General features: G+C 47.9%; 7 protein-coding genes across 7 annotated transcripts; 6 read left to right on the top strand and 1 right to left on the bottom strand.

The window, feature by feature from the left end:
- Positions 1-950: 950 nt before the first annotated feature.
- On the top strand, positions 951-1,656 carry PEX2_068370 (uncharacterized protein; the record flags this gene model as incomplete). Its single annotated transcript, XM_016744108.1, has 4 exons — positions 951-1,110; positions 1,164-1,282; positions 1,342-1,548; positions 1,603-1,656. The coding sequence occupies 4 exons, from the start codon at positions 951-953 to the stop codon at positions 1,654-1,656; spliced, it is 540 nt and encodes a 179-aa protein (XP_016599821.1).
- A 1,355-nt stretch (positions 1,657-3,011) lies between these two features.
- On the top strand, positions 3,012-3,540 carry PEX2_068360 (GFA family protein; the record flags this gene model as incomplete). Its single annotated transcript, XM_016744107.1, has 3 exons — positions 3,012-3,132; positions 3,184-3,392; positions 3,460-3,540. The coding sequence occupies 3 exons, from the start codon at positions 3,012-3,014 to the stop codon at positions 3,538-3,540; spliced, it is 411 nt and encodes a 136-aa protein (XP_016599820.1).
- A 364-nt stretch (positions 3,541-3,904) lies between these two features.
- PEX2_068350 (putative citrate synthase) lies at positions 3,905-5,447 on the top strand (the record flags this gene model as incomplete). Its single annotated transcript, XM_016744106.1, has 5 exons — positions 3,905-4,116; positions 4,166-4,395; positions 4,459-5,176; positions 5,233-5,315; positions 5,365-5,447. 5 exons carry the CDS (start codon positions 3,905-3,907, stop codon positions 5,445-5,447), a joined length of 1,326 nt encoding a protein of 441 aa, XP_016599819.1.
- A 1,597-nt stretch (positions 5,448-7,044) lies between these two features.
- PEX2_068340 (YbhB/YbcL family Raf kinase inhibitor-like protein) lies at positions 7,045-8,216 on the top strand (the record flags this gene model as incomplete). The annotated part of the gene is made up of 3 exons (XM_016744105.1): positions 7,045-7,231; positions 7,524-7,643; positions 7,693-8,216. The coding sequence occupies 3 exons, from the start codon at positions 7,045-7,047 to the stop codon at positions 8,214-8,216; spliced, it is 831 nt and encodes a 276-aa protein (XP_016599818.1).
- Positions 8,217-10,285: 2,069 nt separating this feature from the next.
- On the top strand, positions 10,286-11,739 carry PEX2_068330 (Zn(II)2Cys6 transcription factor domain-containing protein; the record flags this gene model as incomplete). The annotated part of the gene is made up of 2 exons (XM_016744104.1): positions 10,286-10,778; positions 10,841-11,739. 2 exons carry the CDS (start codon positions 10,286-10,288, stop codon positions 11,737-11,739), a joined length of 1,392 nt encoding a protein of 463 aa, XP_016599817.1.
- A 1,226-nt stretch (positions 11,740-12,965) lies between these two features.
- PEX2_068320 (Phosphatidylethanolamine-binding protein PEBP) lies at positions 12,966-15,222 on the bottom strand (the record flags this gene model as incomplete). The annotated part of the gene is made up of 2 exons (XM_016744103.1): positions 12,966-13,722; positions 14,201-15,222. 2 exons carry the CDS (start codon positions 15,220-15,222, stop codon positions 12,966-12,968), a joined length of 1,779 nt encoding a protein of 592 aa, XP_016599816.1.
- A 3,194-nt stretch (positions 15,223-18,416) lies between these two features.
- On the top strand, positions 18,417-20,459 carry PEX2_068310 (uncharacterized protein; the record flags this gene model as incomplete). The annotated part of the gene is made up of 3 exons (XM_016744102.1): positions 18,417-18,681; positions 18,735-18,977; positions 19,054-20,459. 3 exons carry the CDS (start codon positions 18,417-18,419, stop codon positions 20,457-20,459), a joined length of 1,914 nt encoding a protein of 637 aa, XP_016599815.1.
- Between the last annotated feature and the right edge of the window lie 538 nt (positions 20,460-20,997).

Raw genomic sequence — 20,997 nt, 5'->3', positions numbered from 1 at the left:
AGTGAGACAAAAAAAACCATATATCGTGAATTGAAACTTAGGAAATTACGAGACTTTCGGATTGATAATACGCTACCGTCTCATACGACAAATGAGATTGTCACAGCGACTATTGTATGGTTTCAGAGAGCTGCTGGGTAGAACCTTTGCTAAGTGGAAATCTAAAAGACCCTGAACAAGGTCGTGAACCTTCCGGCAGGGTACATTGCCGTGACCTGGACTCGTAGCCATACATCTCGCACCACCCAGAGTATGAAACTCAATAGACACAAGGAGGCATTCTTAGTCGTGACAGATGTCCAGTGCACTATTATTCCATGTCACGCAACGTGGGACTCGCCAGACCTCGTGGTTGGATATCCGGTTGCAATCGTTCGGCCGGAGCGGTCGATGGCAACGCGAGATGGAAGCTGGTTCGTCCTGAGGGTTTCCATTCGACACCTTTTCTTTCCTTTTTGGGTTTGGTTGTGGTGGCACTGACAGGGGCAATCTGCAGCAGCGCATCCATGGAACGGTCCTGAGAAGCTGCCCTACCTCGTTGTGAATGGTTCAACCACTAAAACATGACCAGTCAACGAGACTCGAGCAATCTGTTCTGCCTTGAAGATATCCAGATAATCTTGACTCCGTTATACGAATTGTGAATGGTCGTTAGCTTTACTCCAGACCTCGTTCCACGGGGTGGTGATGATTTGGAGTGATGTAGCAGGGGGGGTCTTCCTCCAGGCGACATGGCAAATTCAGGGCATCGCGCACCCCCCGCAATTTTTGTTTGATCGAAGCGTCGAATATTCTGTTCAAGTCTGGATACCCTTAACGCCCCCACCACTGACGAGGGAAGGCAAAGTTCGGTCGATTGATATGCCCTCACCGTGACATCACCGACCCTGAAGCTGAAGTATATAGCAGAACAACAAGATGTGATCCAGCGAAATTCAACAAAGCATGTCATGGATTCGCGCAAAGTCATGAGTTTTGATATTCCTACCGTCGCCGAAATCCAGCTCGCTGCTGAGAGGGGGCAGCGCATTACGCAGGATGATGTTTCGGCCATCTCGCAGGCCGAGAGCGCGCTGACTGGACGCGGACCTTCTCGGGGTGGACCAGCTGGTGAGTACGAGCTATATTTCATCTGCAAGCGACGGGTGATTGATCGAATCTAGCAACGGCCCAGAGCCTTTCTATGCGACAATCGAATTTCGAAAATAAGGTCGCAGAGGTATCGAGGAAACCATCAAGTGCGATCTCGCTAGAAGATGCAGAGGAAATCCAAGCCACAGAGGTCAGGGAATCCCGGTGAAAATTCAGCAGTGTCAAATCACTAACGCGAGGTTCCCATAGGGACGTGCATTTAACCAACCACCGGGAGTCGGGTACATATCCGCCCAGGTTCGGTCGATCGCTGACAGTAATGATGCCTTGGGACTTACAGCTGCAGCAGATGTTCCCGCATATATCACCAAGGATGATGCCCGGGACGCACAACATGCCGAGGCTACTGTTTATGGCGGTCAGAATCCTCGGGGAGGAATGGCAGCTCAGATGCAGGTAAGTGGGCAAGGTGCGTTTTGTGACAACAGGAGCTGACAGTCGCGTGTGCAGAGTGCAGCGGACAAGATCGACAATGCCCGACGAGGCAGTTATGGCAGCTATTAACAGTTTCATTGTGTAAAATAGTCATATCGAACATACCGACATATATATTGTGCCAACACGAGTGAACATATGCTGGCATCGCCGCTTTGAACATAAACTATGCCATAGGATTGTTTATACAAAAATATCATGGGAAGGGTCCAAAGCTCTATTTGAATTGACGAAAAAATATCTGGAGCTATCATCTACTTTTGGGGGGTTTTTGGGAGATCATGATACCCTCTCCCGCTCTTCCGCCGTCTTGAACTGACACGTAGTAGAGCATGCCGCCAAGATATTCAACAAAGTCTGTTTGAATCCTCGGGATTTCAGGTTTCTTGGACAGCCTGCATAAACTGACAAATACGTACCGGGTCACTGGGTCACTGGGTCATGCTCTCAGCATGTTGCTGAGATGCTGCACCACTGTGTCGGTAGCGATTGATCACAACGCAGATCGCAGAATAGACTTTGGAGCCTCACTCCCTGCCTTAACCCACTCACTAGGAGATTCAAAAACGATAATAATGGAGCCATGATTGAATCCAAATTTGAGGCGACCGACAATAAGCCGTGCGAATTGTTAATGGATGTATGGGCTAATGAATCCCTCCAGGTTTGGTGTAAATAATTTTACCGATCGCATGGCATCCTCATTCTTTGTGACAGCTTGACTAAAACACCTCGTGGCTTCCAGACCCATCTTATGCGCCTCTGGACGTTCATATCTGGAACCAGTAGTTGTTCGCTCCAATCGGAGAGGCCCGGAGAACCCCGTCGGAGAATGCGCCGTCGCTGACAGATAAGGCGCAGCGGCCAGATCTCCGCCAGAAAGCTGATTTGCGGAGTCCGATCAGCATTTCCCAAAATTATCGAGTGACAGTTGACATCACTGGTACGCTTGTTGAAGGTTGGAGGGGTAAATGGCCCCAAGCCTTGCACGGAGCTCTGGCGGGGCACAATAATTTGTCATTGCCTTGCAGCTTTTTGGGCTGAGAGGGACCAATAATCAGCACTAGCTGATTTGAAATCCTTCAGGAAACACTACTATTTGGAATTCAAATTGCCCGGACTGTCGAATTGGTCGAATTAGTCGAATTAGTCGAGTCTGGTGGAGTTGTGTCAAAAGGAAAAAGGAAAAAAAAAAGCTCAACAAAAAACCCAGTCGAAGCTATGACGTAGCTTAGGTACCGGGTACCCGTTTCACCGGTCACAACGAAGAGAAGAAGCAAGTAGTCGGGACTTGACAAATCCATCAAGATGACCAGCTACACTTTTCATCCAGTGTTGGGATCCAATTATCTATTAAATACCCTTCCTCCCCTCTCCAAAGGTCCTTACAATCAAGTACCTTGAAAGAATCAAATCCATACACAATGCCTCTCTCCGGACACTGCCTTTGCAAAGCCGTCACGTACACCGTGGACGTTGACGCGCCTCTACTCACTGGTTATGATCACTGCGATGACTGCCAGCGTCAGAGTGGCTCTACCTACTGTTAGTTGCGGTAATACCCCAGGAGAAAAACAATTGTTGACTTTAGTATAGCCCTCGTCACTGTCGTCCCCAAGGACAAGCTGACTATCAACGGTCCCACCAAGAGCTGGGCTGGCAAGGGTTCTTCCGGCTTCGCTGTCCACCGCATCTTCTGCTCTGAGTGTGGTTCCCCCATTGCTCACGACCCTGATGCCGCCCCCGAAATCATTGCCATCAAGGCCGGCACCCTGGATACTGAGATCAAGAAGACTTTGAAGCCTGTAAGTGCCACAAGAAGGGCTGAAATTAACCTTCACTGGTGTGTGACTGACCCCCCGTTCTATGTAGGACACCGAGATCTGGACCGTCAGCAAGCTTCCTTTCTGCCAGGAATCCCTTGCCCACCCTTTCAAGCACATGCCGGAGTAAATTCTGCACTTCGTGGGAGATTTTAAAAAGGGAGGAAATCTTTTTATGGAGGTTATGATGAGCGATAATGACGAATACAACGATTTAGTCTATCTAATATGACTTGCATGAATCACCAATCAGAGTGTCCACGCTAGATTTGTATTGTAGGCCAATCACATATAATAGATTTAAATGACAATAGTACCCGAGGTATCTTTGTCGGCAGGCAGGTGAGACAGCATACTCATGCCGTTTAGTAAAGTTATGTTTGTGGTATCCGTGATCAGCGACAAATATCTGGGAAACAGAACTCACTTAAACGAAGCGTCCGGACGGCACCTTGCAGTAACAATTCATTCTTACTGTAGTATTCTACTTCAAAATGTCGAGTGGCACTCTGTTCATCCGCGATTCACGCACCAACAAAAACTATGAGATCCCCATTAACCGAAACGCAGTACGCGCGACCGACCTTCAGGGTATCCGGGCGCCTTCGCTCAACAGCAATCGCGCAGACCAAGTTGCCCATGGATTGCGTGTCTATGATCCCGGGTTGCAAAACACGGCCGTGACACAATCAGTTATCAGTTTTTCGTGAGAATCTCCCCAAGTTGCTTGTCTTGTTTGGCTAATTGGCATCTAGTGATCATGAACATGGTCTGCTTCTGTATCGAGGGTATACCCTGGACCAACTCTGGGGATGCGAGTTTGAAGAAATGTTCCATCTGCTGCTATGGGGAACATATCCCACAGCAAGTCAATGCGAAGAGCTACGCATGCATCTGGTCCAGTATATGCAAGAGGTCCCTGATGTTGTGCGCCAGACAATCTTTAACCTCCCGTATGATGGTTCTCTTGGTCGCGTCTGCCAGCGTGTGTTTCTAACTAGTATTCAAATATACAGAAAGGCGACTAGCCCACTGCCGTTGATTCTAGCCGGTCTTTCAGCTTACCTGGCCTGTGTACCCGAGGTGATCCCAGCAACCACAAATGCGACAATCTACCAAACAGACATCAAACGGGCTGACCAAACCATCCTCAAAACTGTCGCTGCCTACACTGTTGTCTTCGGAGCTGTGCGATCTCACCGGTTAGGCCTTCACTGGAGCTCTCCATCTCTCCATAAAACCTACTACGAGAATCTATTTACGATGGCCGGTCTTGTAGACCCAGAGACAAACCGCCCAGATCCTACACGCATATCCTGCTTCCGGCGATTTGGCAACCTCAACGCCGAGCATGGAATGGCCTTGACAGTTTTTTCATCCATAGTGACCGCCTCATCCCTGACCGACCCGGTGTCTTGTCTGATATCTGCCGTCGCCGCTGCCCACGGACCTTTACACTTTGGCGCAACAGAATCCGCCCAACGCGCTCTCCACGACATTGGAGAACCAAAGAATGTCCCGGCTTTCATTGAAGAAATAAAAGGCGGAAAGCAAAAACTATTCGGCTACGGCCATCGCACTTACAAGGGGATGGACCCACGCGTGCGTCCCATCCAAAGTATCCTGAAGGATTTGACCGATGTTCATCAACCGCTATTAAAAGTCGCCGAAGCGATTGAGGAGGCTGCCGCGAAAGACGAGTACTTTAGTACGCGGGCCTTGTATCCCAATGCGGACTTCTATGGTAACTTTGTGTTTACTGGAATGTAAGTGCAGTCGTTATTTACGTACTGTGACCCTAGGTTCCAATGCACTGAACTAGTGGCTTTGAGCCTGATATTATTCCCGCCGCAATGCTGGCTCATCGCATTATGGGTATTATGGCGCATTGGAGAGAGCATATGGGTAAGGGAACGGTTTACGGAGGCTTGGTAACTTAGCTGACGGGTTATAGTCACTCGTGGCAAACTGTTTCGACCTATTCATCTCTATACGGGGAGTGCAGAGCCAACTTCGGATCCAAGGTCTAAAATATAGTGATCTGAAAGTATCACGAGGGAGTGATTTCTACTGACGTTGTTAGCTGTGAAAATTAGTGAAATATTTTCGTAATAAACAATTTCTCGTGAAGTAAGGTCAATTGTCCACTGTAAAGGCGCGTTGAATACATGTATATTTGAATATTGATTGGGCCTTCACCGGAATGCATTGATATTGAGTTCACGGTTTATTTAACGAGGAAAAAGACCCGAGTATTTATTCGCCATTAAGCCCGCAATGAATTCTGCGAAAGTTTTGGCCTACCCGAGCCAACATGAGCAATCAAGATATCCACCAAGACGTGCGGCAGTATGACGACGAGGTTGATGAAGAAACGCCTTTGCTCCATGTTCCTCCCACCACTGAACCATATTCCGTATTCACACCAACACAGAAACAGCTCATTATTCTGACAGCGGCACTGGCTTCGAGCTTTTCGCCTTTATCTGCCAATATCTACTACCCGGCATTGAATTCCATTGCAAAGGACTTGCGAGTTAGTCCATCTCAAGTTAATCTGACGATCACGACATACATGGTATAGTATCAATCAAATTCTACAACGTCCGCTCCAATATACTGATCTCCCTCCCTTTGAAGATATGCCAGGGCCTCGCTCCAATGATGACAGGATCATTGGCAGACCAAGCTGGTCGTCGACCTGCGTATATCTTTTATTTCGTGATATACATATTTGGGAACATAGCTCTAGCTCTACAACACAGTTTTCCAGCACTCTTGGCTCTTCGTGCCGTTCAAAGCTGTGGCAGTAGCGGCACTGTGGCGCTTGCATCTGCCGTGGCAGCCGATATTATTACATCAGCCGAGCGAGGTTTATACATGGGCTTTACCTCTCTAGGAAACATTCTTGCTCCATCCATCGGGCCAATTCTTGGGGGGGTGTTGAGTAAGTATTTAGGCTGGAAAGCAATATTCTGGTTCCTGGCAATTGCAGCTGGTACTTTCTTCGTCCCACTGCTGTTATTCTTCCCCGAAACGTGTCGTGGCATTGTCGGCAATGGGTCGATTCCTGCCTTCGGATGGAATCGAGCCATTTGGAGGTATTTGCGGACCACCGCCGCAGTTACCCCGCCTGCACTAAGCGTGCCGAGGAGGCGCGTGAATCTCCCCAATCCCTGCTCAACTATGCGTCTGCTTTCTCACCGACCTGTGGGACTGGTGCTTTTGGCAAATGGAGTTGTGTTCAGTAGCTACTACGCCGTCACAGCTGGACTTCCCGCACTTTTCCACAGAATTTATGATCTAGATGACGTGGAGATTGGATTATGCTTCATACCTGCAGGGTTGGGGTCATTAATCAGTGCAACTGCCAACGGAGTATTAGTTGACTGGAATTACCGGCGGACTCGACGCAAGGCCGGTCAGACGGTACACAAAAACCAAAAACAGGACATCATTGAATTTCCCATCGAACAAGCAAGGTTGCAGATTGGTCTGCCAATGACAGTATGTTGCCTTGAGACATCCCTGTAGTTGATCTCTTCAATGGCTTGACTTACATTTTCCCCTTTAGGTACTTGCAGCGGTTTCGATATTGGTCTACGCAGTATTGATACCCTTAAACCCACCATTAATGGTTGCGCTTATTGTGGTGTTTGTAATTTGCTTTTGTATCACGGCGGCATACAACGTGATGAACATTCTGATCGTTGACTTGTACTACGAGACGCCTGCCACCGCCATGGCTGCTAATAATCTTGTGCGCTGTTTCCTGGGCGCTGGTGCTGCAGCCATGGTTAACCCTCTGATCAAGCGGATTGGTGTGCAATGGACATATTGTTTTGTATCGGGCGCAATGGCTCTAGTCATTCCAATTCTAGGCATTGTTTACATTCAAGGCTGGGAATGGCGCAAGAGACAAGCCGAGACTGCTGCACAACTGCGAACTGTACACGAGAGACCATAGTACCATTAAGGCAGGCTGGTCTATAAATTGAGCCACAAATTCGAGTAGCATATATCATGTTTTCGCATTGTCAATTGAGATGCTGTATTCGAATTGTGCTCTCCTCGGCTGACTAAAATAAAACAATATGATCTCATTTCTTCCAGTCCTCTTTGGTGTTATAACAGAGATAGTCCAGATCTTCCCATGGACTTCCGGACAGGAACTGCAAATACGGTACCCTGGGGGTGCATGGATGACTCCTGGGATGGAATTGGATATTCGAGGTATGTAAACGGCGAAGGCAGTAGTTGAAACAATCTAACATCATCGTAGAGACCAGAAGGATCCCTGAAATCAGTAGCATGAACCTCAAATGCAATAAGAAATACATCATTCTTTTCATCGACCTCGACGCCATCCTACCTGGAACGCGTATCCAATCAGTGATTCTACACTGGTACCAACCAAATCTCATGATGGATTGTACAAAGCCGCCACCTCCTTCCACAATCGTTCCTGGTAAGGACCAGGGAGACAAACATCATCCAGCAGTCTCGTACATAGCTCCTCGTGCACCGCCAAATACTCACCACCGTTACGTCTATCTCCTCTTTGCGCAGCCCCCAGCCTATCAATTTCCCCAATGTTTCTCACATGTATTCCCGGAGACTGTTAGCGCCCGTGCCGGATTCGATATCAGGGAGTTTTTGCAGGCAGCAGGGCTGGTCGCCATGAACTATTTCATTGGTAGACATGAACCTGCCGAAGGTGAGACAACGACCATGCCTCAGAGTGCGACGACGACCTCGTTCCGTTCCGTGGACTGTCCCACAAGGGTAGCTAGCTCCGTGTCATGAGCTAGGGACTGCGTGAGTGAAATGGACACTATGGTTGGTTTATACTTTGGGGTCGTATGGTTTAGTGAGACTAGGAAATATGATTACTGTGGTACGCTATTTCTGGAACCCTCCGGTATTTGGAATCATAAATCTAAGTACGCTACCCCAAAGGAGGCCCTAAGTTCATAAATCCACGAAACCAAAGTCAGAAACAGGGAGATAAGAAAGATTATGTACATGTCATGTGTTTGTTTGTATTGTGTTCGTTCAAGTCGTTTCAAGATGTGGTTTCCAATACCTTTTGTCTATGATATTTGCGGTATAATGGTGGGATATCATATTTAACGTGCTATTGTAAGGAATCGACTTTCGCGTTGAAGAGAGGACAATTGGTATGCCACAACGTTCCCGAGAGTATGCAATCCATGTTGCAGGAGTCGTCTGAGCTGCAGTCACATACGTTGCTTTCCACCTTCTAAGCAGTATAGCGGTTGTTTCAATCTCGTTTCAGTAGTGACCGGGCAAGGGACTACTAGAGCTAGTTAAGGCTGGTTTGGAAGGAGAGGGGATGGATGTGTTTAGAAGGCAAATACAATCGTTACATAGTTCCAAGAGACCTCGGGACCATGTAGAGACTTCTAATTAATAAGCAGCACATTTCTACCTAGGTATGAGAATCAGACAACGAAACATCAATTCGGAGCGGGTGTAATAGCCCTGAGTTTTGCCTAGTCTTTCCGACGCTTGGCTTATATTGCCTTTAGGGTGATATTATAACTCCTGGTGCTATATCATGTAGAGCTTAGAGAACAAGGAAGATTGTAGTAGATATTTGAAAGAAGCCAACCTGCCAGACACACCTCAGACATTGGGATTATCGAGTTGATTTCGCATTGGGGGCGTGCGAGATAGCAGATACAGTATCAAACGTAGTTCTGACAAGTAAACTCTCAACATAATCCCATATATTTATCCACTATCCATTCATTCAACTCCTCATTTCTCCCAAGCACTCCGTGAAATTTTACTTCGAGAGTCAAATCGTCGTAACTGTCCCGAGCAACCACACTGCTACCTCGTATGTGCTGGTCGCATTGAATGAGACTTGCCAATATGATGATTATGAGGAACTGAGATGACATCAGACAACCCCGATGCTGCGGCGGAGATTGCAACACAGTTTGCATATTACATTAAAAGTTGCTGGATCGAAGTTTGATCTAATACAACGACCCTATTAGAAATGATAAATGCATTTTCAGGGGGTAATAACGCACCAATTATTGTCTCTGGATAAGCACTGTCAGGCAACTGTCCTACCGGGTGAAAAGATACTCCGGCTCAGAACAGTTTAGAATGAAGTGCCGACAGATTGGTTGATGGATGCCGCTGTGATGGGAGAGCATCTCGGTCAACGGGCAGAGATTGTAGTCCGGTCTTATGCCATGGTGTCTAATGATGCCTTTGCATTTTCGTGTGGTTTTCTCTGCTGTGGCATTTACTAGAATAGGATGCTGCTCGAGGAAATAAAACAGGTGTTTTCATGTGCAACAACGGATCGGGGGGTCAGGTGTAAGGAAGCATACGAGCTCCATGAAATTGGAATACCATACGATGGCATTACTGAAATCAATTAGCACAAAAAGACCATCGTCAAGTATACAAAACCACGTAAATTGTTCATTGATGGATGGTGAGATAAGGTTGGTGATCCTTGAAATGTTAGGATCCCCACAGAGTACAAGTGCAGTACTCGCACGCAGGTCCCAAGGAGGGTAGGACGAAACTATTTGTCAGTAGTAAAGTTCACGATCCATGTAAAATTTCGTGCTTTCGGCAATTGCTGTCAGGGGAGCTCGTCATGGTGTGGGTAAACAGTGTCGCCTTTAATGGTGAATGGAGGAGTGCAATCAAACGTGGTTCTGTTGTTGTTGTTGGACAGTAGAGATTATCAGCTAGGAGGTGGGGGAACTGATCATGAGATGAAATATAAATATCTCAAATCAACCCAATACTAGAGATGATCAAACTCATCAATCGTGGGGGTTAACACGACAACTCTTTCAACTTATCTTCCACGATTACACATGGCTGAGACCTCTACCAAGAGGTCTCCACAGTCTAACGGTCAACTCCTTCCCAACCAAAAGATGCGCACAACCTGTAACGCCTGCCAACAAGCGAAGATTCGATGTAGCCACACCTACCCATGTGACCGGTGCGAGAGTCACGGGTATGAGTGTGTCTATTCGATCTCGCAACCGTTGGGCCGGCCGGCCAAGAAAAAGACGACCCGGCCGGCAGCAGCGGGGGCAGTCGGAAAGGCGCGCAGGGGGGAGGGGGTTGACCGTCCGACTCGGCGAAGTGCGGGGAGGGCATCGAGGCCAACCCCAGCAGCGAGGGCGCAGCGGGCACGCAGAGTCCCGAGTCCGGTCCCGAGTCCAACAACAGCTTCCGGCTCGGGGCCTGATTCAAGAGAAGAGTCGCACAAGAGCGACTCAATCGCCGGCACTGAAGTCACACCACCGGAGGAAGACTTTCAGTGGCCGAGTTTCACAGCGTTGTTCTCGGAGGTTCCAGGTGAGCACAGACCTAGCTCATCGAGTATATAGGTGTCGATAGATGACCGATGGAATGGGCAGAAAATCACAGAAATGGAGAAGGGATCCAGGACCAGGATGTCGTCAGCACAAACGAGGCCAATAACCACGTCGATCCAGGATTAATCGTTACTACCCTGGACAGCTCGTTTGAACGAACTGACGGATTCGGAAGTTGTGGGGATTCCCGTTTTCCTGAGCCGCGTGTTGACTATTCCACACAGTGTCATTCTCCCAAGATCGGTTTGATGATCGATGAACCCCCCATTGGAGGATTCCTCCACACCGCTGCGCCGGGCACCCAGTCCGGCTCACTCTTTCAGGGTGGTGCAATCTACCCCTTCAGCCTCGCACCGAACGCAATTCAGGTCTCCGGAACAGTCCAGGATCCGGCCAGAATCATGGAATTGCCCTCCAATGATACCTGGCAAGAACCACTTGATACTGATTCCAGACAATCTCTTCCACCAGAAGGGATTGATTTTGAGATACTGCCAGAAGATGCTTCTTCCCTTCACTGCAATTGCTATGCCCAGGCTTTCAGTGAAGTCGTTCGATCCGACGAGGCAAAAGGGTCAAACGGCGTATTGCTCCACCTTGAAAGGGTGCAGCAACAGGGAGTGGTCATCCTTCAATGTCTAGTGTGCTGTGCTTCAAACGCCAGGGCTAAAATTCTCACTTTATTAGTCATGGCGATTGAGAGAGCGGCACGGGCGTTGAAGGTGAGGGCCAAATTGGCCACTACCTCGGTGCAAGGGGGAGTTTATTCCGTGTGGGGGGAGGAGGACATCAGCCAGATGCACCGATGCCTATCTCATTTGTCAATAATCGTCCGTTTCATCCACCAAGATCTCCAGTGTGCCTCGCCTTCAAAATGGCATCTAGTGATGGCGGACGAGACAGATCGTCGGCTGCAGTCAATTATTCGAATCTTCGAGTGATCGCTGGTTGCATGTGTGTATATAGTAGACGCGGAATGGAACCTGAGAGCTCGTAAGGCTTTCCAAAAATTCCAATACTCACATTAGTAGTAAGAAGCGAGAGACGAGGGGTGATTGTTTAGGTAGTTCCATCCAAGCTGTAAAGCTCGTTTTTGTAATAATGCGTGGTAAATAAATATATCACCGAGCTGGGTAGATACTATGGACATCAAAAGACTTCGGCAAATTATTGGAATTAATGAAAGCGTCTGGCCAATGATCCAAGTCAGAATAGACAACGCCAACTCCCTAGGAGGGGCTGAGTTGCACTGGCAAAGGTCGTCGTGTCAGCTGGCTCTCACAGAAAACTCTAAAGAAGGAATTTTCACGACTGTCCATTTTGGGGAGTTTTTCAAGTGGAGCATTCTCAAAGGGAACGTCGCTGACAGGGGGCTGGGATGTACATACCAAGTAGAAGGAATAACTTCTGGCGGCGACAGTTTTGATGTTGATTCTCGTCTACAGAAAGTCATATACTGGCAGTTGAACTGTTGTTGTTGCCGAATTGTCGGATCTTATGACAGATGGCGAGTTTCTCTCCCCGGAATATGCCAAAAGAAGGGCTTTATATGCCGAGGGAGAACTTTTGGTGGATTTCTGCACCCATAAATGGAAACATGGCTTCGACGACGATCTTGGAGGAGAATATATCGAGTGTTATAGCACATCGGATATTTTTACTCGAGCAGTTCTAGACTCTCGTAGATCGTAGAATGACACAATTTCTAGACAATTTGCCGGGTGCACGAAGGGTCTCAAATCCATAAAACAATACCTGCTACAATTGGCATTTCACGGTAGACCTCATGATTGGCATGAGGCCATGTCTGCAGTCTTTCATTGGTCGAAAAGCCTTTTCTATGCCAGATGAGGACAGAATATGCGACTCCGCTCTGACGTGAGATATCATCCCGGGTATTTTGAACTAGTCTGGGGGTCTTTAGCCACTACTTGTCATGATTGCACAAATTAGTCAAAAAAATACAAAGCAAAATTGAATAATATGATCCGAAGAAAGATATTGTGATTAGGGCTTTAATTCCATAACGACACTTGCATGAAGAATCATGGTGCATATAATGCAACGAGATACACACCCGCCGCTGAAGTACATTGGGCCCATTATCCGCACCTATGTCCGTGTTACGCTGGGTGTGAACGGTAAAAGAAGTTGTGTTGCTGATCAACTAGTTGGGCCAGGGCTTTTCAAAGGTGCCAGTCCACTGGGCCCACCCGATGACCTTGCCCGTCATGGCGTTCTTGATATCCTGCTTGGTCGCCTTCTCGGGAGCCTTGAACTTGAGCGACTCATTGAGGGCGATAATGGTGAAGACGTAACGGTGTTTTCCATGACCGAGGGGCGCACCAGCACCGATATATGGCAATCCGCGCAAGTTTGGCACAAATCGCCAACCGGCGACGGTCAGGCGTGAGACCTTGGCGTGTTCGTCGGGGTGGACATCAGCCGCTTCGGCCTTGGTAGCCGAGGATGGAATTGCCCAGAGGAGGCCATGGTGGATGACGAGGAATGGGATCGGTGGATCGAGGTCTTCGCAGAGGAGTATATACTCCTTGACTTCCTCACGAGAGTCGGGAGCGGTCCAGAGTAGCTCAGGAAGACAGCCCTTGCCATCAACGGCTTTGCAAGTACAGTAGAGAGGTAGCTTTGAGCCTGAGGGGCCGGCATCAAGTGATTCTAGGGTCATGTTAGGCTCGGGAAGGTCTTTGAAGGCCGGGCAATGGATGATCTGGGCCAAATCATGGCCACGGATTGAATACAGCAGCCGGCCGATGATGAATTCGAGATAATGCAGAATCGCCATGGCACATAGATTTGATACCACTGCAGAAGTGAACTCCTTTTGTGTGAAGATGTAAGGAAGAACAAAAGTCACGATGTTGACTTTTGGGGAAAGGTAGGTGCCGCCCGATTGGGAAACTGCCCTGTACCGGCCCGGAATCGGCAAGCGCGACTCTCATCTTTCTTTCGGCGTCCTGTGAACTTCTGATGTTCAGACTTCGATACGCCCCATACGTACATGAGTTTAAGCATTTAACCTCCCATGTTCTAATGTGTGAAATCAGTTTCGGGGACAAACAGGTCTTCTTCAAAACTTGTGCATTTTTCTCTTCCAATCTGTGTATCACGAAACAGTCATATCTTCGTTGGAAGCCTTGCGGTAGCTCAAAGTACCCGAATGAGGCTGACATACACATAGTACGTGCTTGTACCTAATTACTCTAGTATTTGTGCCGAGACAATGTTCACTCGGTACATGATCTTGCGCTCTGAAGCCGAGCTTGCAAGTGGCACAGGACAGTGGCAAAGTATCTATCGGCGCGATGAGCTGACAATAAAAACCACATCAATGCGGATACTATCTCAGAGGTAAATTTCCAGCGGTTGACTGGTTCCAGTTACGATGCAACGACACTCGCATAACCTGTGAACTCCCCAGTTTCCTTCGCAATGATTGGAATCTCATCTTCGGCCAAGGAGGCAAAGGTGTCTTTCTCCAAGGGTGCCCAACCCAATTTCCGAAGTCGATTGGCCCTATTTCGTGCATTCGATCCGACCACCGTCCCGGAATAATCTCCAAACAAATCACCCCAGTGTTCCTCCGGAATGGGTTTCGGCGTAGATTGACCAATACGCCCTTCCTTCTGCAATATGCGGCCAATCTCAGCAGCGCATTCACCCCAGGACAACTCTTGGCCGTTTTCACAGAAGAAGTACGGATTCAGCGCAATCTCAGTGACAGGCGCACGCTCCATCCAGTGAAGGAGAACCATATATCCCCGGGCGAGGTCTCTGACGTGAATCTGATTCCAAACGGCGAGACCCTTCCCGATCTGACCCGCATAGCCATGTTTGATAGAGTACCGGATGAGCGTCGGCAATTGGATCGACAGGCGGTTTTCCCTAGTAGTCACGCCGTAGATAAGCGGCGGAATCATGATAGCCATTTTGGCGTGAGAGGCTAGTTCTTGGGCTGCCCGGACGATGACCAAGTCGATTTGGCGATGAGATGAGGAATCGGGGAGGACGTCGATCTCTCCGGGCTGTTCATCGTCAAATATGGTATCGCTCTTGTACTCCCCCTGGGCGTTATCAGATAGCAATGTTGCTCCGCTGTTGTGGATGTAGATTGTTTTCAGCCCTTGCGCCGCTCGCTGTCTGATACCATCGATGATTGCTTGGACAGATGGCAAGTGATCTGCAGTTGCGGTGTGAATGACTATGTCACTAACTGCAACCTGGTCCTTGATCACTGATTCATCGTCCAGATCACCAACCACTGTTTCGATCCCTAAATTGGCGTAGTCTGCAACAGCTGATTCGCGACGGACAAGGGTGGTTACTTTATACTTTGTTATGAGAAGGAGGTCTATGATCTCTCCGCCAATGAAGCCGGGACCTAGAAGGAAGACAGAGGCAGGCATGCTGGGTAACAGGTTAAATTGATCGCGAGATGTACCTACTGTGCACTCGTCTGGTTATACGTATATGGTGACTGTAGCTTGACGTCGTCACGATTAGTAAGACCCCGCCTCGCCAGCCCAGGTGGCCAGCTCTCCCAATATATCCATGGATTTGATTGGATTTCCATATTCAAGACATCGTAAGTAAAAGGGCCCCCGGAGGGCTTCGGCAATTGGCTTTGGATGAACTCATCGGAGTTCAGCCCCTTCTTTCTCTTCCGCGGTTTCTGCGTTATAGAGCAACAACCTGACACGAGGGTGGTCGACCGGCACGGCAATTGGGAACATAGAAATCAGGCTAGAGAAGGTGGAAGGCGACGACATAAGTATTCATAGTACCAGAGTCCCACTAGGTAGTGCCAAGATACAAAAAGGGATGCAAGGTTGGTCCACATGCAAGCAGTTAGATTCTGCCGTTTCAGACCGCCAACCCCATCTAGCGCTTTCCAGCGTTGGTTCATTTTATAACCTCGTGTCTAGCGCTCCGCAAAGCCCAACAGCCCATCAATGGGGACCTTATAGACCCCCACTAAAGCCCTTCATCCGGCATCTTATAATTCCTTTGCAATATTATATTCTAACCTCTTTACTAGTCTTATAAAATTCAAATTCAGCTTCAATGATAATAGCAGCTATATAAGTATACATTTTCATTTTAAAGAAAATTCGACCAGTAGAGGACACGAAAAAGCTCAATATTAATATTTTGACAAGATATATGTTTTGGATTTGTATAGGAGTACTACTACTTTCTAAGTGAATTTCTGTAAATTATAAAATATCTAAATAACGCGTTTTCTCGCGTTTTTAGACGTGATATATAGAGATTACTAGTAATTGATTCTAAATAATTTAATCTAATAAAATATTACCTCTTAGATAAGACTTAGAAACGGGGGTAAAACGAGGGGTAATTTCAAAATCTCTAAAAGGGGGTTCAACTTTACTTAGCATCTAAATTCTCGGTATATTTGTACTGTTTGGGGCCCATTTGGGGGCCGATGAACCCGCAGTGGGCTTCTACTTGAGCCCATGGCCCACCAGTGGGCCCGAAGGTAGGGTCCAAAGCCCAGCCCATTTCTGGGTTGAGTTGGACTGGGCTGGGCTATGGCCTTTATGGGCTTTGCGGAGCTCTACTTGTGTCCTCCAGCCTTTCAAATATGAGAAGTATTCCTCAATGGGATTATAGTATAACTGAAAAAAAAAAAAAAATCATTGGTTTCGATCGCAAGTATAGTTCGATTTGTTCCTTGAACTAGCCTCCACTAGACCCCCGGATACTACTATCAAGCTCCCTCAGGCCCCCTAGATGAGTTCAAGCCTCATCTTTCCTGCGTAGGGCAGCAGAACGACCCAATTTGATCCTCCTGTTTCCATGAATTTCTGTTGTACGGAGGTTCTTGCTTTCTGGGCTGTTTGTTAGACCTCCATCACATTCTGGCCTTCGTTCTCTGTCCCTACGAAGCTATATATATGCCTCCATGATAGAGGGAGTGCCCTCCAAAATTCATATATATCGATAACCTCCTAAATGTTCTTCCTTACTTAAGTATAGATGTACGCCCATGAATTCCATCAAAGACTCCATGAAAATAACATCGACAGACCCCCCACATTCAAAGAGAGTGTGTGATCGCCACCCAAACCAAAAGACGAGAGATTGGCACAGCAGGGTGTTGACGAGAAGGAAAGATGGGCCCATCCAGATCTGAAAGCACATCTATCATGGCTTGAAGTGAGCCAGCAAACAGCAATGGAGACCTTTGATGAAGCAAATCCTATCCAAAGTCGGATGCGGGTCACGATATATCAGCGGACTGTGGCGGACAACGATAAAACCCCCTTGGTGCCTTTTGCTATTAACCCCATGCCACTCGTACTGAACCCGGAGAACCTACAACATGTCGGTCTCTCGGTGCATGAAGGCGAAGTTATAGTTGGCTATGACACGGATAGCCGATTCCTACCGACGAGTCATGCGAAGTCAACATCTGTCCAGGAAAGTACGAGCGCTCAATAACCCCCGGTGGCGGCTTCTCGATAATATTACTGTTGGATTGGATGAGCCTATCTCCTATGATGGATGCCTGATTGTATAGGCTTGTTTGCTCAATTCTGAATGCTTTAAGAACTATTGTGCTCTTTATGGATTCAATGATCATGATGTTCTTCTTCTTTCTCCGCCTCTATCATTAGCCTTCACTCAACAGATTTTAACATTCAGCTTGTACAATCGAGCTGTGCCGCAGCTGGTGATATCGCCTAATACAGCAAAGATTGTGAGCACAGCCTAAATCTGACCCAATGTCTACGAGTTCCATTCTTCGATGCGCGACTGAACCCCGCCCTCCGTTCCCCTTCACGTGGATAGGACGTCGGATCTTGCTCCCACCTTGTTTGGTCTTCCTTCCTCTCTCTCTCAGCTAGCTAGCTCAATGAAATTAATGGTTTTTTTAATAGTACTTTAAATCGCGTTTGACGACAATGTCATGCTCTGCACCTATCAATCATCCTGTTTCCCCGGTATCGGTGGGTCCTGCCGGAACTACGCTTCGAAGCACCTCGGGTGCCACGACCTTGCCTCCGACTTATTGCGCGATGATAAACAATTACGAATAAACAGACTTTTCCACAACGGACATGTTCGAATAATCGATTGTAACTATATAAATCTGTGTTGGTCTACGAATTCCATGGCATCGGAAGGCAAAGCCCACTTCTTGGTTACCAACAACTATTTTGACCTCAATAGGCGTAATAGGTAGTTATGTGTACTCTGTTGTAAGGAGGTCAATAATATTTCCACAACGACGAAACTGAGACTAGGATATATCTGAAAATTATGGTCAAAATATAAAATTCTGAGGGGAGAGAGCCCCGTCGTTTTTAATTCTGGTAGGCGAGTACATAGTAGGGGATAAATTCTTTTCCTCCCTGATCTAGCTCTGATCGAGCACTCGATCCATAAGCTCCCGAATCCGCCCGGTGTGATTATTTGATTATTTTATAGCCAAGTCAGTAATGGTGATTGTTAAAAATAGAAGAATGAAAGCCATAGAGCACTAAAATGTGATGTGTATGTTTCTACGGAGTATAGAAAATGAAGATATTCCCAAAGAGGTGGATACCCTGCCGATCTGATGACATCACAAGCAATGTTGACTGTTGGGCTTCCGCCCACATCCGTGTCGGTGTACCTGAGGCCCAGAATCTCTGGATTCCTGAGGAGAATTCTCACAACATTCTCCCCGATGCTATCCTATATATCTGCTGCCTTCAAGTCCCCGTCGCCGGAGGAAGGCGTACAGCAGCGACCGCCACGGTATGCTGGTGAAGATACCACCCCAACCAGTCGCCGGGAGATCCTAGGATGGTACTCGTACGGGATTGCGGCTGAAGTGTTCGCGGTCTGTGGTGTAGGTTCGTAAAGCCATATTTCGACAATAAAAAGGTCAAAATACTTACCGTATCAGGCTCTTTCCTACCCCTCACCTTGGAACAATTAGCCCGGGAGCGTGGCACCCTACAAACAAGCCGCCTTCCCTGTGTCGGATCATCCGCAGGGAATAGCACGAATATTGCTGATCATGGCCAATGCGTGGTCCCGGTCTTCGGCCTCGAGATCAATACGGCCAGCTTCGCCATGTACACCTTCTCCCTGGCAGTACTTATCCAGGCGCTGACACTGATATCGTTCAGCGCGCTGGCGGATTATGGTATGGTTGCAAAACGCCGGACTGGGAATATACAATGCAAAAGAAGGGCAGAAATTAACATTGGTTGAATGTGTAGAGAACAACCGCAAGACATTGCTTATGGTATTCGGATTCGCCGGTGCGCTCGCCAGCATGTTGTTCATATTCATTGCACCTCCCGTCTTCATTCTTGGATCGATATTGGTAGTTGTCGGAGTGACTTGTCTCGGTTCTTCCTTTGTTGTGCTGAACTCTTACCTGCCTGTGCTTGTCGCCAACGACCCATCCCTGCAAGGGAAGGCGGAAGATGGATCGGAAATGTCGAGCTTCGACCGAGACGGAGGTAACTCGGAATGGAATGCTTGGGGCAACGATGGTGCCGATGATGATAGTTTAGATGGACTTCAGCCATCGAGCCAGCCACAGAGCTCCCTAGAAGGTGGAATGGGAGCCAAGGCCCCGCCCTCTTCCTCACCGGAGTTGCAACTGTCGACCAAAATCTCCTCCACGGGCATCGGTCTTGGATATTGTGCAGCTGTTTTTGTGCAAATTATCAGCATTATCATGCTCATCACATTATCCAAGACTTCCATTGGAAAAGCGTCTGCCACTCTTCCCATGCGGTTTGTGTTGCTCCTGGTCGGCATCTGGTGGGGCGCATTCACCCTGGTCACTCGTAATTTGCTCAAAACAAGGCCGGGGCCACCTCTGGATACAGTCTCCACAAAAGGCACCGGAAGATGGCGGGCCTGGCTGCGACTGGTCGGATTTGCGTGGAAATCACTATGGGAGACTGTCAAAGTAGCGAGCAAGCTGCGCGAAGTCTTGATCTTCCTTGTAGCATGGTTCCTGCTTTCTGATGCAATGGCCACTGTCTCAGGGACAGCGATCCTGTTCGCACGCACGGAACTCAAATTGAGCACGCCGCTAATTGGACTCCTCTCCATTACCGCCACAGTGTCCGGCATGACGGGCGCATTTTTATGGCCACATGTGTCTCGGTATTTCGGCCTACAGCCGAATCACACCATCATCGTCTGCACTGTCCTTTTTGAGTTAATCCCGCTCTATGGGTTGCTTGCTTACATCCCCTTCATTAAAAATTGGGGGGTGTTCGGGTTACAACAGCCGTGGGAGATATTCCCGCTAGCCATCGTGCACGGAGTTGTGTCTGGGGGACTGGCATCATACTGCCGATCATTCTTTGGACTCTTAATTCCGCCCGGTAGTGAAGCCTCGTTCTACGCTCTTTATGCTGCTACTGACAAGGGGAGTTCTTTCATTGGACCGGCTATTGTGGGGGTTCTCGTTGATGCGACCGGTCAGGTGCGAAGTGGATTTTTCTTCATCGCGGTGCTAATAATTCTGCCTATTCCGCTTGTGTGGATGGTTAATGCGGACAAGGGTCGCCGCGAAGGTTTGGCTATGGCTGAGACCCTGGACAAGTCACATGGTGGACCTGCTGAATACGCCGAAGAAGCCGAAGGGCTTTTAGCTCGCTAGTAGATTAAGACTCCATATATACTAGACACTAGAGCAATAGTGTGAAATATTTATGACCGATAGATTATGAATACATGAATCCTGTTGAGAAGGGAAAGTGAGACAGGAAAAAGAAGGTTATCACCAAGCCTTCAGCAAAAGACACACTATTGGCACGTAACCCACGGGTATTTTAACTAATTCAGAATCTTGGCTCTAAAAAGTGTCTCAATTTCAGGGTCTAAAATAGATCAAAGACACGGCAGGGTCTTTTCCACGCTTTTTCACCGTTTGGCTCTAAGTCAAGCCTTTTAGTCGGTAGTGCGGGATACACTATGTGGAGAAGTAATACCAAATGTCCAATGAAACATCTCCATAAGAAAATGGAAGCCCTGGAAGCTAAACTCTCCACCAATGAAAAATCGCGAAACCCTATAGCTTGGCAACTTAAGTGGATTGATACGATAACAGCGGTGCTTGGTTTGTTGCAGCCTAGAAAGAGAGGACCCCCAATTTAGTGTGTGAGGACCCTTAACTGAATCAAAATCAGATGAGATTT

The sequence above is a fragment of the Penicillium expansum genome, assembly GCF_000769745.1.
Source record: "Penicillium expansum strain MD-8 chromosome Unknown contig224, whole genome shotgun sequence".
Taxonomy (NCBI): Eukaryota; Fungi; Ascomycota; class Eurotiomycetes; order Eurotiales; family Aspergillaceae; genus Penicillium; species Penicillium expansum.
Note: the sequence above shows the minus strand (reverse complement) of the source record. Positions and strands in the feature narration are given on the sequence as shown.